This window comes from Salmo salar, chromosome ssa05, assembly GCF_905237065.1.
Source record: "Salmo salar chromosome ssa05, Ssal_v3.1, whole genome shotgun sequence".
Classification (NCBI taxonomy): domain Eukaryota; kingdom Metazoa; phylum Chordata; class Actinopteri; order Salmoniformes; family Salmonidae; genus Salmo; species Salmo salar.
The window spans coordinates 70,078,153-70,091,609 of NC_059446.1; the positions used below are offsets into that span (position 1 = coordinate 70,078,153).

At 42.5% G+C, this 13,457-nt stretch overlaps 2 protein-coding genes across 6 annotated transcripts in view; both read right to left on the minus strand.

Annotated features, from left to right (window-relative positions):
* The window catches only part of arhgef1b (Rho guanine nucleotide exchange factor (GEF) 1b), a 46,599-nt gene extending 46,101 nt beyond the window's left edge, over positions 1–498 (minus strand). Inside the window, 1 exon segment of the mRNA XM_045717743.1 lies at positions 200–498. Coding sequence (XP_045573699.1) covers positions 200–352 — 153 coding nt within the window. The 5' untranslated portion in view covers positions 353–498.
* Positions 499–1,408: 910 nt separating this feature from the next.
* The window catches only part of erfl1 (Ets2 repressor factor like 1), a 59,368-nt gene continuing 47,319 nt past the window's right edge, over positions 1,409–13,457 (minus strand). For all 5 annotated transcript variants that reach the window (XM_014201607.2, XM_014201606.2, XM_045718697.1 and 2 more), the window contains 3 exons: positions 9,923–10,106; positions 7,667–7,796; positions 1,409–3,971 (listed from right to left, as the gene is read on the minus strand). In XM_014201607.2, the coding sequence (XP_014057082.2) occupies positions 3,133–3,971; positions 7,667–7,796; positions 9,923–10,106 (1,153 nt within the window). In that variant the 3' untranslated portion in view covers positions 1,409–3,132. The remainder of the gene's footprint in view (positions 3,972–7,666; positions 7,797–9,922; positions 10,107–13,457) is intronic.

Here is a 13,457-nt window from a genome sequence, read left to right on the forward strand (position 1 = left end):
TAGACTGTAGCCAAACACAACATTCCATTAGCTAGACGCTAACTAAAGGCTGTCTGGTGAGCTGGCTAGCGAGAGACAAGCCTTTACTCGCGGAATAACCTAATTAATTCCCATGTTTGTTTGTTTTTTATAAGTAACTAAGCATCGAACGTATGTACGTGTTAAATAGATTAGCAAAATGTTTCAACGTGGTACTCACCTCAAAATACAGCAACAACAAAAAAAAGACTGACAAACGTCTAATATGGTTTGCTGTTCGAAAGTTGTCGTATGTCGCTGGAAAAAAACATTGTACGCGGAAGTACAAATTCAAGTGCACAATTTCCCCTTGACTGATTTTTTTTATTTGCATAAACCACTGGCAAAGTAATGCATGACGATGTCAAAATATATTACTTTGATGCAATAATACAGTTTTCAATATGATCTAGCTATGCAAAATCTGGTTTTCATGTAACTTTTTCCATCCCCAGTTGTTTCCTGTTGGGCTTCCATACAATATTGTGTTACACGGTATTCGTTCCCCTCGTTCACCCATGGGAGTCAACCGTCTCAACAGTTATCCAATACATCATCAATGTGTTTATGTAGCAACATTTTAGTTCACTGCTAATCTTTCCACACATAAGGTAATCTGTGTTAAAATATTATTTATGGAATTTAACACAATATGTCAATTACTGAACAGTATGGTATGGAACACTGAACTAGTGCATCCATAAATACATTTAGGTATATCCAGTAGAGGTAATGATTTTTTTTCGTAAACTTCTGTTTCACTTAGAAATATGATCTCATATGTTTCACAATTCACAAATAGGCTATCACACAAAGTAATTCCGATTTAGGTAGTGTTGGCTGTTTGTGAAAGTTTAGGGCATGCACTTATCTTGGTTTGTCATCTTCTTAATTTCCCTTCTTCATATCCGGCCTTTACTACTGTGTCTCAGCTTCCAGTTGCATCCGAAATTGCACCCTGTTCACGTTATAGTGCACTGGTCAAATGTAGTGCACACTATGGAGGGAAAACTATGCAATTTTCAGACTTTTTAAATCAACACGTTTAATAAAGGTAGGCGGCAGATTTTCATGACATAATATCCTTGGGAGAGGAGGCCATATGGCATACAACTCATTGAACTCAATCAGTCAATTACACATGCAAGAAAAATAAGACTAAGGGAAACCATGGCCAATTGTTACTCATGCTCATGAAATCAAACCCTTCCATGATATAATGCAAACTTTTCTTGTAGACTAGATAAGGTCATTACATTGTAATATAGGTCCAGGTTCGCCACCCTGTGGAGAAAGGATGCTCTACACCAGGGGTCTCAAGCAGGCCTATAGGAGCCTCTTCCTGTGTAAAGCACACATTCACACAATGAGTTCAGTGCCAACAACAGTCCAATCTCCAGAATAATGTTTATTGCTTTAGAAGTTATTAATATTTTTTTCTTATTTTTGGTCTTTCCATTTTTCCTCTTTACAATAAAACAAAGAAATGTGACATTATTTCACGGCATGATCATTTTGGATGTGTTTACACATACATTCACAAAGGAAATAGTATTTACAGCGGTGTTGGTGAATGCCACACAGAGATCATGAAACAGAGATTTCCGGTAGAATCCAACAAATATAGAATTACATGACCTTTACATTAGGGCTTTCACACCTAATGTTATACCGCCACTTGTTACAAACCATACCATATGAATCTGTACAATGTGGGGTAGTTAGTATGCACTCTGTGCTTCAAAGTGAGCAACATGGAATGGAGATGTTGGTTTGTGTCCCTAGTTGGTATTGAGATACTTTGTACCTCTTGTTTTAATTTCTACAAGGGGACCAACTGCCTAACTGTTGCCATGGATAAAAAGCTTAGACTCAAAAATAATCTACATATTTTTTTGTTGTAGTTGAAAGAATGTGCTGAAACCAATATTACTCACATTTGAGAAATTACAGAACAGTTACACTGGGTGAATGCTAACTATAAAAATAAGACTACCAGAATATTTAAACCCAAAGGGCATCTTGGAAAATGACCAAAGGGCACAATTAGCTGGGGTTGAGAAAATATGAGACAATTCCCCATATATGAGTCCTCCTCATAGAAAAAACACCTTCCCAGCGCAGATACTCTGACTGCTGTTAATTATTTAAAACTTTAATACACCTATACTTGTCAATTTCCCAACATTATTTAAATACGTAATTAAATCACACCAACACAGCTAACTTTTATAATATTGATAATAATTAAATGTATACACCATAATAAAATATATACAATGAAATATTGATACAAATTCTAGATTTGTCCAGCTCTCTCTTTTGCTCTCTCTTTCTCTCCCTCTCACTGAAGAAAGTTAAGCAATTGAAATTGGCATTAAACAATAACAAACAAACAAGTGTGGAGTTAGAAATGTACATTACAATACCAGAGCATTACATTAGCAGAGCAAAATGACTAATTGTTTGGATTTGGGGGATGATAATTTCTACCAACAAACAATGAACTGTAGCAGCCTTCTATAAAGACCACCAGCTGGCAATGTTTGACTATGTTTTGAACAGAAAAATACATACCGGTACCCAAGAAAAGGAATCCCCAAAAACGAAAGTAATATCTCTGTCAGATATAATTTAATGTGGCCATTATTGCAATTAATGTTATGTATTGTAGTGTTGTTTATTATTGTTATAGTATTATATTTTAATGTAATTAATTATACATTGTGTTATATTTATGCAGTTTGATGGACCCATTGCAGTAACACGGTAACATACGAATAGCACAGAACAACGTGCAATGCTGTTAAAGCTCAAAATATCACTGAAACCTTGAGACAATAAAATGTGGGAGCACATGATGAATAAGTAGTACACATACATCTGAAACATGGTAGACTCTCAGTAATGTCAAAATCAGCAAGCTCACTATCTCAGCTATGTTGGACAAGTCAACATGTAAAGAGAGAGCAGAAGGGTGGAGAGCGAGAGGAAGAAAAAAACAGAGAGACAGGGCAAGATGGCTCAAATAAAGGACAACATAACAGATGAAGGGAGCGAAAGAGAGGAGAGAGAGAGGAGGGAACGAGAGAGAGAGTTATCTAATAGAATCTATTAGCTGTGGATCAATTTTAGAGTCTCTGTCTCCCTGTGCCGTTCAACCAGAGCCATGGAGGGAGAGAGGGATAGAGGGAGGGACGGAGGGGGAGGGGTGAGGGGCACCAGGCTCTTGAGGGGATGGGGGGACACGGGGGGAGGGAGGGAGGAGAGAGGTGGCAGTGCTCCCCCTTTCTTCCCCTCCACCAGGATCTGTGATCGACCGCTCAGCCTGGTCTCCTTGGTGATGCTGAAGTCAGGCTCGTTGTCTGAGCTGCAGTCGCTCAGATCTGTGATCTCCAGGTCTGAGTCTGACTCTGGGTCCTGCTTCACCCCGCCTCGCCGCTCCGATGGGCTCTGTCGCCCCCCAGCCCCACCACCAAGACCCATTCCTCCCAGACCCAGCCCTAACCCTAACCCTAACCCTAGCCCCAACCCAAGCCCTGTGCCTGGGGTATTGGTCTCCCTTCTCTCCCTCTCACCCACAGAGCCCCCGTTGCCAATGTCCGTCCGGCCCAGCGACAGAGCACCAGGGTAAGGAGGCAGGCAGAGTCTGGGCTGCCCACCTGCCGTGCCGTTAGTAACCCCGGTCTGGCCCGCTGCTCCTCTCTCCCCCCCTCCTGCCACCTCCCCCGGCGGGAGTAGGGAGGAGAAGGGGTGAGGCAGCTGGCCCAGGTTGGTCTGCAGTGGGTTGGGGTAGAAGTGGGAGGGGTAGAGGGAGCCGGGGGGCAGTTTGGGGCAGTTGTTGAGGGAGAAGGCCCCTGAGAGGTAGGGATTGAAGCCCCAGGGGTAGTCGAAGGGAGGGTTGCGGGGGTAAGGACCCAACAGGGACGGGGGCTTGGAGTAACAGGGAGCGGCTGGAAGAGAACAGAGACAGAGGTTAGCTCACTGAAGGGGTAAAGGTCTCCTGACATACCACATCCAAGCATGTTAGCTAATTATGCTCTGCAATAATTAGCAATGCAAATCCACAGCTATGCGCTGGGGCAAAATGAGAGCGCTGTTGATTTTAATAGAACCCTGATCTTAGACTATATGCCTGCCAGACCTATTCACACATTCAACTGGTTAACAACAAATATGAACATGATGAGAGATATGCTCTCTGGCAAATTCAAATATCCTGTTAATAACAGAATAGTTATGCCACTGTAATAAAATAATACTGTCCATGAAAAAAGGAAAATGGACTGTGGTAAGAGAAATACAGTTACTTAGAAAATATGTCTGTTTTGGCCGTGTGCATAGTCCAGGTGCTTGGTTAAGTCAACTAAATAATAGAAAAACACAACTCGCACACCCTGGCACTCTAGTTGGCTCCATCATACTTGAATATACAGCTGAAGTCGGAAGTTTACATACACCTTAGCCAAATACATTTAAACTCTGTTTTTCACAATTCCTGACATTTAATCCTAGTAAAAAGTCCCTGTCAGTTAGGATCACCACTTTATTTTAAGAATGTGAAATGTAAGAATATTAGCAGAGAGAATGATTAATTTCAGCTTTTATTTCTTTCATCACATTCCCAGTGGGTCTGAAGTTTACGTACACTCAATTAGTATCTGGTAGCATTGCCTTTAAATTATTTAACTTGGGTCAAATGTTTCAGGTAGCCTTCCACAAGCTTCCCACAATAAGTTGGGTGAATTTTGGCCCATTCCTCCTGACAGACCTGGTGTAACTGAGTCAGGTTTGTAGGCCTCCTTGCTCGCACACGCTTTTTCAGTTCTGCCCACACATTTGCTATTGAATTGAGGTCAGGGCTTTGTGATGGCCACTCCAATACCTTCACTTTGTTGTCCTTAAGCCATTTTGCCACAACTTTGGAAGTATGCTTGGGGTCATTGTCCATTTAGAAGACCCATTTGCGACCAAGCTTTATCTTCCTGACTGATGCCTTGAGATGTTGCTTCAATATATCCACATCATTTTCCTCCCTCATGATGCCATCTATTTTGTGAAGTGCAACAGTCCTTCCTGCAGCAAAACACCCCCACAACATGATGCTGCCACCCCCGTTTTTCACGGAATGGGATGGTGTTCTTCAGCTTGCAAGGCTCCCCCTTTTTCCTCCAAACATAACGATGGTCATTATGGCCAAACAGTTCTATTTATGTTTCATCAGGCCAGTGGAAATTTCTCCAAAAAGTACAATCTTTGTCCCCATGTGCAGTTGCAAACCGTAGTCTGGCTTTTTTATGGCGGTTTTGGAGCAGTGGTTTCTTCCTTGCTGAGCGGCCTTTCAGGTTATGTCTATATAGGACTTGTTTTACTGTGGATATAGATACTTTTGTACCTGTTTCCTCCAGCATCTTCACAAGGTCCTTTGCTGTTGTTCTTGGATTGATTTGCACTTTTCACACCAAAGTACGTTCATCTCTAGGAGACAGAATGCGTCTCCTTCCTGAACGGTATAATGGCTGCATGGTCCCATGGTGTTTATACCTGCGTACTATTGTTTGTACAGATGAACGTGGTACCTTCAGGCGTTTGGAAATTGCTCCCAAGGATGAACCGGACTTGTGGAGGTCTACAATTTGTTTTCTGAGGTCTTGGCTGATTTCTTTTGATTTTCCCATGATGTCAAGCAAAGAGACACTGAGTTTGAAGGTAGGCCTTGAAATACATCCACAAGTACACCTCCAATTGACTCAAATGATGTCAATTAGCCTATCAGAAGCTTCTAAAGCCATGACATCATTTTCTGGAATTTTCCAAGCTGTTTAAAGGCACAGTCAACATGTAAACTTCTGACCCACTGGAATTGTGATACAGTGAATTATAAGTGAAATAATCTGTCTGTCAACAATTGTTGGAAAAGTTACTTGTGTCATGCACAAAGTAGATATCCTAACCGACTTGCAAAAACTATAGTTTGATAACAAGAAATTTGTGGAGTGGATGAAAAACACGTTTTAATGACTCCAACCTAAGTGTATGTAAACTTCCGACTTCAACTGTATCACTTAAAACCAATCTGGGACTTTTTTTCTTCTTCTATTAGACAAAAGCAGAAACCTGATTAACATAACAGCTGATTAAATGTGTATGTGTATTACATCAGCTTCCCTTAATGCATCATTTAATAAGAACTGAAACAAAGGAGGTACATCTGAGGTGATACTGGAATTCAATTTTAGTGTGCGAACAAAAGAACTCTCTACAACCTCGACTGTACTTCCTTCCAACAACAAACAGCAAATCAAAGATTTACCCCATCTCTCTCTCTCTCTCTCTCTCCTTTCTCCCTCTCTCCCTCTCTCTCCCTCCCTCTTTCTTGCCCCCCCCCTCGCTCTGTGTTATTTGCTATGCAGGGATAATTTGACAGTGCTTGAGTCTCTGTGTGCTGGGCCAAAAGTAGCTAGCAGACACATGAATATTGAATCAGTCAGGCAGGCCTCACTTGCTTATGAAAACACAGTAATGGGCGCCCACAGGCCACAAACTGAAGCCTGCACCCTCAATTAGGGCCTTCCTGCCTAGGAAGGGATTAGGACAGGGGGGACACATGGGAGGGAGAGGAGGGTAAGGAGTGAAGGAGGGGGGAATAGGACCTGAGGACAAACAAAACAGGGGGGCCAGGTTGTGAAGGGGAATGTATTCACAGTGAACACACACTAACTCACACACACATATTCACTGTACAGTAAGGCAACACATTCTGATGCAGCAGCAGGGCTGAAAAGCACACATGGAGTATCCAGACAGACAAAGGCATCTGTACACGCACAAACACACACACATACGCCCGCACGCTCACCCACACACAAATGCACACACAAAAAACACACACATACATGCACACATTCGCGCACGGAAGCACACAAATCAAACACACACATACAAACTGAGGGATTATATAAAGGGAAAATGCACATGACTACACTGACATTAATTCCAAAAACCTTAATTGAGCAACTGCCTCATATCACTGTAATTATACGACAATATATACTGTAGATCACTCCCATCTAACCTTTCCTGTCACCTGAAGGAGAGTATGAATTGGAGGCAGTAAAGTACTGCAGTGAACATGGATTTGATCTTGTTCTCTCTCTCCTTATGCTCTCCTCATTTCTTCTATCATTCTCAATCTCCACTTTCCATCAGTTCTCCACCTTCCTTCCTTCCTTCCTTCCTTCCTTCCTTCCTTCCTTCCTTCCTTCCTTCCTTCCTTCCTTCCTTCCTTCCTTCCTTCCTTCCTTCCTTCCTTCCTTCCTTCCTTCCTTCCTTCCTTCCTTCCTTCCTTCCTTCCTTCCTTCCTTCCTTCCTTCCTTCCTTCCTTCCTTCCCTCTCTCCTCTGTTATTTACCTTCCCTCTCTCTGTTCTTTACCTTCCCTCTCTTCTCTGTTCTTTACCTTCCCTCTCTCATCTGTTCTTTACCTTCCCTCTCTCCTCCTCACCTCTTTTTCCCTCTCTCCTCTGTTCTTTACCTTCCCTCTCTCCTCTGTTCTTCACCATCCCGTTTTTCTCAATCATCTTCTACCTTATTTTTACCGCTGTCACCCCTCTCCCTCTCGCCTCTCATCTCTGCTCTTCTCTCTCTAACCTGAGCTGAGGAAGGGGAATGTGTCCAGTCTCAGTTTGTCTCCCTCTGGTCCCGGGGCTGTGGCCACTCGATCAAACAGGGAGGTTCCTCTCCCTGACTCTGGCAAACGAGGGAACAGTGACTGCAGGGCCTGGGAGAAAGAGGGAGAGACAGAGAGACAGAAAAAAACATTAGAATCTGCCCATGTCAGTTAAGCAATCAATAGCAATTAATTTCATCAGCAAATAAAAACTAGACTTGTCTATAGGATCCTCAACCTCCTCTTTAAATCAGCATGTATTTAGGGTAAGTCATTTGATGGAGATGGCACCCTGTAGTGTGTGGTGCAATCACACCAACAGTCACAGCAAGGACAGGATAAAAGGAAGTGCCAGGGGACTGAGAGGGAGAGGAGAGGAGATGTGAAAACAGAGGAGAAGATGAGGAGAGGAGGTAGGAGGACACAGAGGCTCAAAGACTCAAAGCCAGGAGAAGTACAGAGTCAAATGGAGGCCAACGATTAAGTGGGCACAAAGGATAAACGACGAGAGATAGAGGGATAGGGCACCCTTCAGGGAGGGAACAGTGTGAGGGGACAAAGGAGGGAAAGGATTGATGGAAGGGAGAGAGAGACTAAACAACATAATAGCTGTGGGGTAAGAGAGAGAGAGAGTGAGAGAGTGAGAGAGAGAGAGAGAGAGAGGATGTATGCGTGTGTGTGTGTGTGTGTGTGTGTGTGTGTGTGTGTGTGTGTGTGTGTGTGTGTGTGTGTGTGTGTGTGTGTGTGTGTGTGTGTGTGTGTGTGTGTGTGTGTGTATAGAGGTGCTTTAAAACAGGAAAGAGAAAGGAGGCCAAACAAACGAAACGGTTAAGTCACACAGAGTCGAGGGAGACAGAGAGAGAGAGAGAGAGAGAGAGAGGATTTCTCTTTTTTTAGAAGAGCTGGGATCAATAATTTCTGTCACCCATCAGCTCCAAGTTTGAAAAGCGAGACTGTACTTCCAAGCTGCATGATCTGGATTGCTTAACCAAACCTGCATTAATGACCGAGCATTGATCTGATCTGACGTATCTACTTGTCTTTTATTTCTTTCATTTCCAATCGATGACAGAGGGATAGGCCATCCGAGACGGGGATGTGAGAAGGGTGGATAACATCTTCTTTTGTTTTAAGGACAAGTTAAAACCATCTCTCCAGTTTCTCCTTCACTCTCTTTGTGACTCTCTTTTTCTGTTTCTATCTTTCAGGACAATCAAAGACTCTTCTAGTCATTTAAAGTTAACTCTATTCTCTTTTAAATACATTTCATGAATTAAATTAATTAAGATAAAATACTATTTGCACTAGTATTGCAATGTCAGTTTTTTGTATTTGTAAAAAATCTGTAAAAAATTATTGTCATAGCAATTTCTATATCCAAGCAAATGAGAAAGTATGAATCAGTTAGTGTTTCATTTGCATATATCATCACCTAAATGGATCCGTCAGAAATATGCATCCTGAGCACAGACCATTACTTCAATACGTGTATCTATTGTTTCATTACAAACTGTAACAGGACAGTTTTATTCATACAACCCCTCTGGTGGTCCAAGAACATTTATCTCTGTAAAAATTTCAAGATGACTCTGGGCAAATAATAAGTGAAGACATTTTATCATGATCAGGACTGCTGCTATTAGAGACAGTGAATAAAAGATGTATGATAAGACACACGGAATACAATTGATCCTCCCGTAACTGAAGAATGAATACACAGCAGGAGTCTGTACAGTACAATCTGCAGTTCCCTGAGACAAAATGGATTTTAGCTAGACCCGCTGAATCAAATCAACATTAATAAACAATCAAGTATGGAGTTCTGGCAACCATATTTCCATCTTTCCCTCTCATTTTCCTCCCTTTATTCCTCTCTTCTTTTCCCCAATGTTTGTCGTTGATGGTTCTCAGGAATCTGCTTGTCTTCTATCCAACTTGTCCTTTAATTTTGGTGAATTCAAACATGTACTGTTCAAATGACAGCTCACTTTAGACAATGTGATGGATTGTGATAATAGCGGGGAATAACTTGAAGTAGCTGTCTATTCTGGAATAGCTGTAATTCCTGTCCTTACAATCCTAGTAATCCTCTCTTTCTCTTTTCCCTTCATACCCTCCTCCATCCATTACCCTTTCTCTCCGTCCCTCCCTCTGTCCTAAACTCCATTCGTTCGTTCCTCTCTCCCTCCCTCCCTCCCTCCCACCCTCCCTCACTTCCTCCGTTTTTCCCTCCGTACCTCGGGTGTGAGAGGGCTGCAGTCGGGCGCGGCGGAGCCCCCATTGAAGTGGTTCTGGAGCAGGAAAGGGGAGCTGGCCATGTCCAGCAGAGGATAGTTCACCAGCACCACCTTACTGAAGTTAAACTTGTAGGTGAAACGCTTCCCTTTGGTTTTGTGCAAAATGCGCTTATTATAGTAGTACCTGGGTGGGGGAGGATGAAGAGAAAGGTGAACAGGAAGAGATTAGGAAAGAGGGAATGGAGAAAGGAGAGAAAAAAATAGGAAGAGTTAGAAACAAATATCCATGTTGTCATCGATGGTTCACAGCAGAGCTATCATCCTGTAGGTTTTCCCTCCAATCTGCTTCCTGGAGAGCTATCATCCTGTAGGTTTTCCCTTCAATCTGCTTCCTGGAGAGCTATCATCCTGTAGGTTTTCCCTCCAATCTGCTTCCTGGAGAGCTATCATCCTGTAGGTTTTCCCTTCAATCTGCTTCCTGGAGAGCTATCATCCTGTAGGTTTTCCCTCCAACCTGCTTCCTGGAGAGCTATCATCCTGTAGGTTTTCCCTCCAACCTGCTTCCTGGAGAGCTATCATCCTGTAGGTTTTCCCTTCAATCTGCTTCCTGGAGAGCTATCATCCTGTAGGTTTTCCCTCCAATCTGCTTCCTGGAGAGCTATCATCCTGTAGGTTTTCCCTACAATCTGCTTCCTGGAGAGCTATCATCCTGTAGGTTTTCCCTTCAATCTGCTTCCTGGAGAGCTATCATCCTGTAGGTTTTCCCTCCAATCTGCTTCCTGGAGAGCTATCATCCTGTAGGTTTTCCCTACAATCTGCTTCCTGGAGAGCTATCATCCTGTAGGTTTTCCCTCCAACCTGCTTCATGGAGAGCTATCATCCTGTAGGTTTTCCCTCCAATCTGCTTCCTGGAGAGCTATCATCCTGTAGGTTTTCCCTCCAATCTGCTTCCTGGAGAGCTATCATCCTGTAGGTTTTCCCTCCAATCTGCTTCCTGGAGAGCTATCATCCTGTAGGTTTTCCCTCCAATCTGCTTCCTGGAGAGCTATCATCCTGTAGGTTTTCCCTCCAATCTGCTTCCTGGAGAGCTATCATCCTGTAGGTTTTCCCTCCAACCTGCTTCCTGAAGAGCTATCATCCTGTAGGTTTTCCCTCCAATCTGCTTCCTGGAGAGCTATCATCCTGTAGGTTTTCCCTTCAACCTGCTTCCTGAAGAGCAATCGTCCTGTAGGTTTTCCCTCCAATCTGCTTCCTGGAGAGCTATCATCCTGTAGGTTTTCCCTCCAACCTGCTTCATGGAGAGCTATCATCCTGTAGGTTTTCCCTCCAACCTGCTTCCTGGAGAGCTATCATCCTGTAGGTTTTCCCTCCAACCTGCTTCCTGGAATGCTATCATCCTGTAGGTTTTCCCTCCAACCCTAATCTAGCACACCTGATTCTAATAATAAGCTGGTTGGTCAAATTAAATCAGGTTAGTTACACCTGGTGTTGGAGCGAAAACCTACAGGACGGTAGCTCTCCAGGAACAAGGTTGGAGAGCCCTGGTCAACAGTAATGTGTTCCCTTAACAGCAGGGGGAACAACACAGGTCCTCCAGGGCTGAACTCCTGCTGGGTTTGTTTCTCCCTGGCATCTCACTGATCAATTCATGTTTTGATTTGATAAAGTCTCCACACACCTCGTTAGGCAGGACTAATTAGGTCCCTGAGTAAAACCAAAAACAAGCACATAAACAACATCCCTCCTGAGCCTGATCTGACCTGCTGTGCACCGTTGACATACAGCAATTATTATGTAAATATTAAATATATTTGGGAAGGGCCCGTAAGTGAGCATTTCACTGTTTATCCACACCTGTTGTTTACAAAGCATGTGATGAATACATTTGATTTATTACATGCACAGTATATGTACCTAAATATGATATATTACATGTACAGTATATGTACAGACATATGATTTATTACATGTACAGTATATGTACATAAATATTATTTATTACATGTAGAGTATATGTACATAAATATTATTTATTACATGTAGAGTATATGTGCATACATATTATTTATTACATGTATGTATATGTACAGAAATATGCATAATAGATATACATCAACTCTTGCTGTCAGTGCGTCTGGCATCATTCGCAACTGAAGTGCCTCTTTGAGGGCGGGACTACAATGTGAGTGGTGTCTCTATGGAAACAACCTCAGGTGCCAGTCACTCCAACTCTACAGTGCTTGTTTCCTGTGCCACCTACTGAGGTGTCACAGGCTACAGTACCTGTCAGAATCCTACACTGTCAGATATTACATACTGCCATATGGTTCAGATGAGAGGGTTGGTACAGAGGTGAGGTGGGGTGGGGGGTGTTCTCAAAACTAAATAAAGAAAAAACATATTATATTAAGCTGGTGACTGCCCTGATATATTCTTAGACTTTAATTTACTATTTTAAGCATGTAAGTAATTTAAAATAGGCCAGTGACAAAGTTAAAACCCTGTATAGCTACACTGTAGAAGTAAGGTAACAACTTCACAGGCATACAGACCTGTATACAGTGCATTCGGAAAGTATTCAGACCCCTTCACTTTTTCCATATTTTGTTACCTTACAGCGTTACAGCCTTATTCTAAAATTGATAACATTTGTTTTTTTCCTGGCGGCCAACTCTAGGAAGAGTCTTGGTGGATCCAAACTTCTTCCATTTAAGAATGATTTAGGCCACTTTGTTCTTGGGGACCTTCAATGCTGCAAAAAAGTTTTGGTACCCTTCTCCAGATCTGTGCCACGACACAATCATGTCTTGGAGCTTTATGAACAATTCCTTTGGACTAATGGTTTGATTTTTGTTCTGACGACTGTGGGACCTTATATAGACAGGTGTGTGCATTTCCAAATCATGTCCAATCAATTGAATTTACCACAGGTGGACTCCAATCATGTTGTAGAAACATCTCAAGGATGATCAATGGAAACAGGATGCACCTGAGCTCAATTTCCTCTCATAGCAAAGGGTCTGAGTACTTATGTAAAAAAGGTATTTCTGTTTTTTATAAGTTAGCAACAATTTCAAAAAAACAGTTTTCGCCTTGTCATTATGATGGGGTATTGTGTGTAGATTGATGAGGTACATTTTTTTAAATACATTTTCGAATAATGGGGAAAAAGTGAAGGGGTCTGAATACTTTCCAAATACAATGTATATCAGTATGTATCCACCACAAACGTTTGGGGCCCTCGCAATAATTTGTACACTTTTGCTTTGCGTGGCAATTGTACCGTGGCCCTTAATTGAGCAATTAAGCTAGGCTAATCAAGAAGGCTAATTATGGACCCAGCCAATTCATAACAATTAGACCCCTACGACAGCCCCCATTAACGAGAGGGCAGGGGAAACCAGGGAGGGCGGTAACAGGGTGTGTGTGTGTGTGTGTGTGTGTATTGTCATTTGCATAAGCAAACAACGAGTAGCGGTGGGGTGCGGGGGAAATTCAATAGAATGATGTATAGCAGAATAGGTAGCAGGGCTAT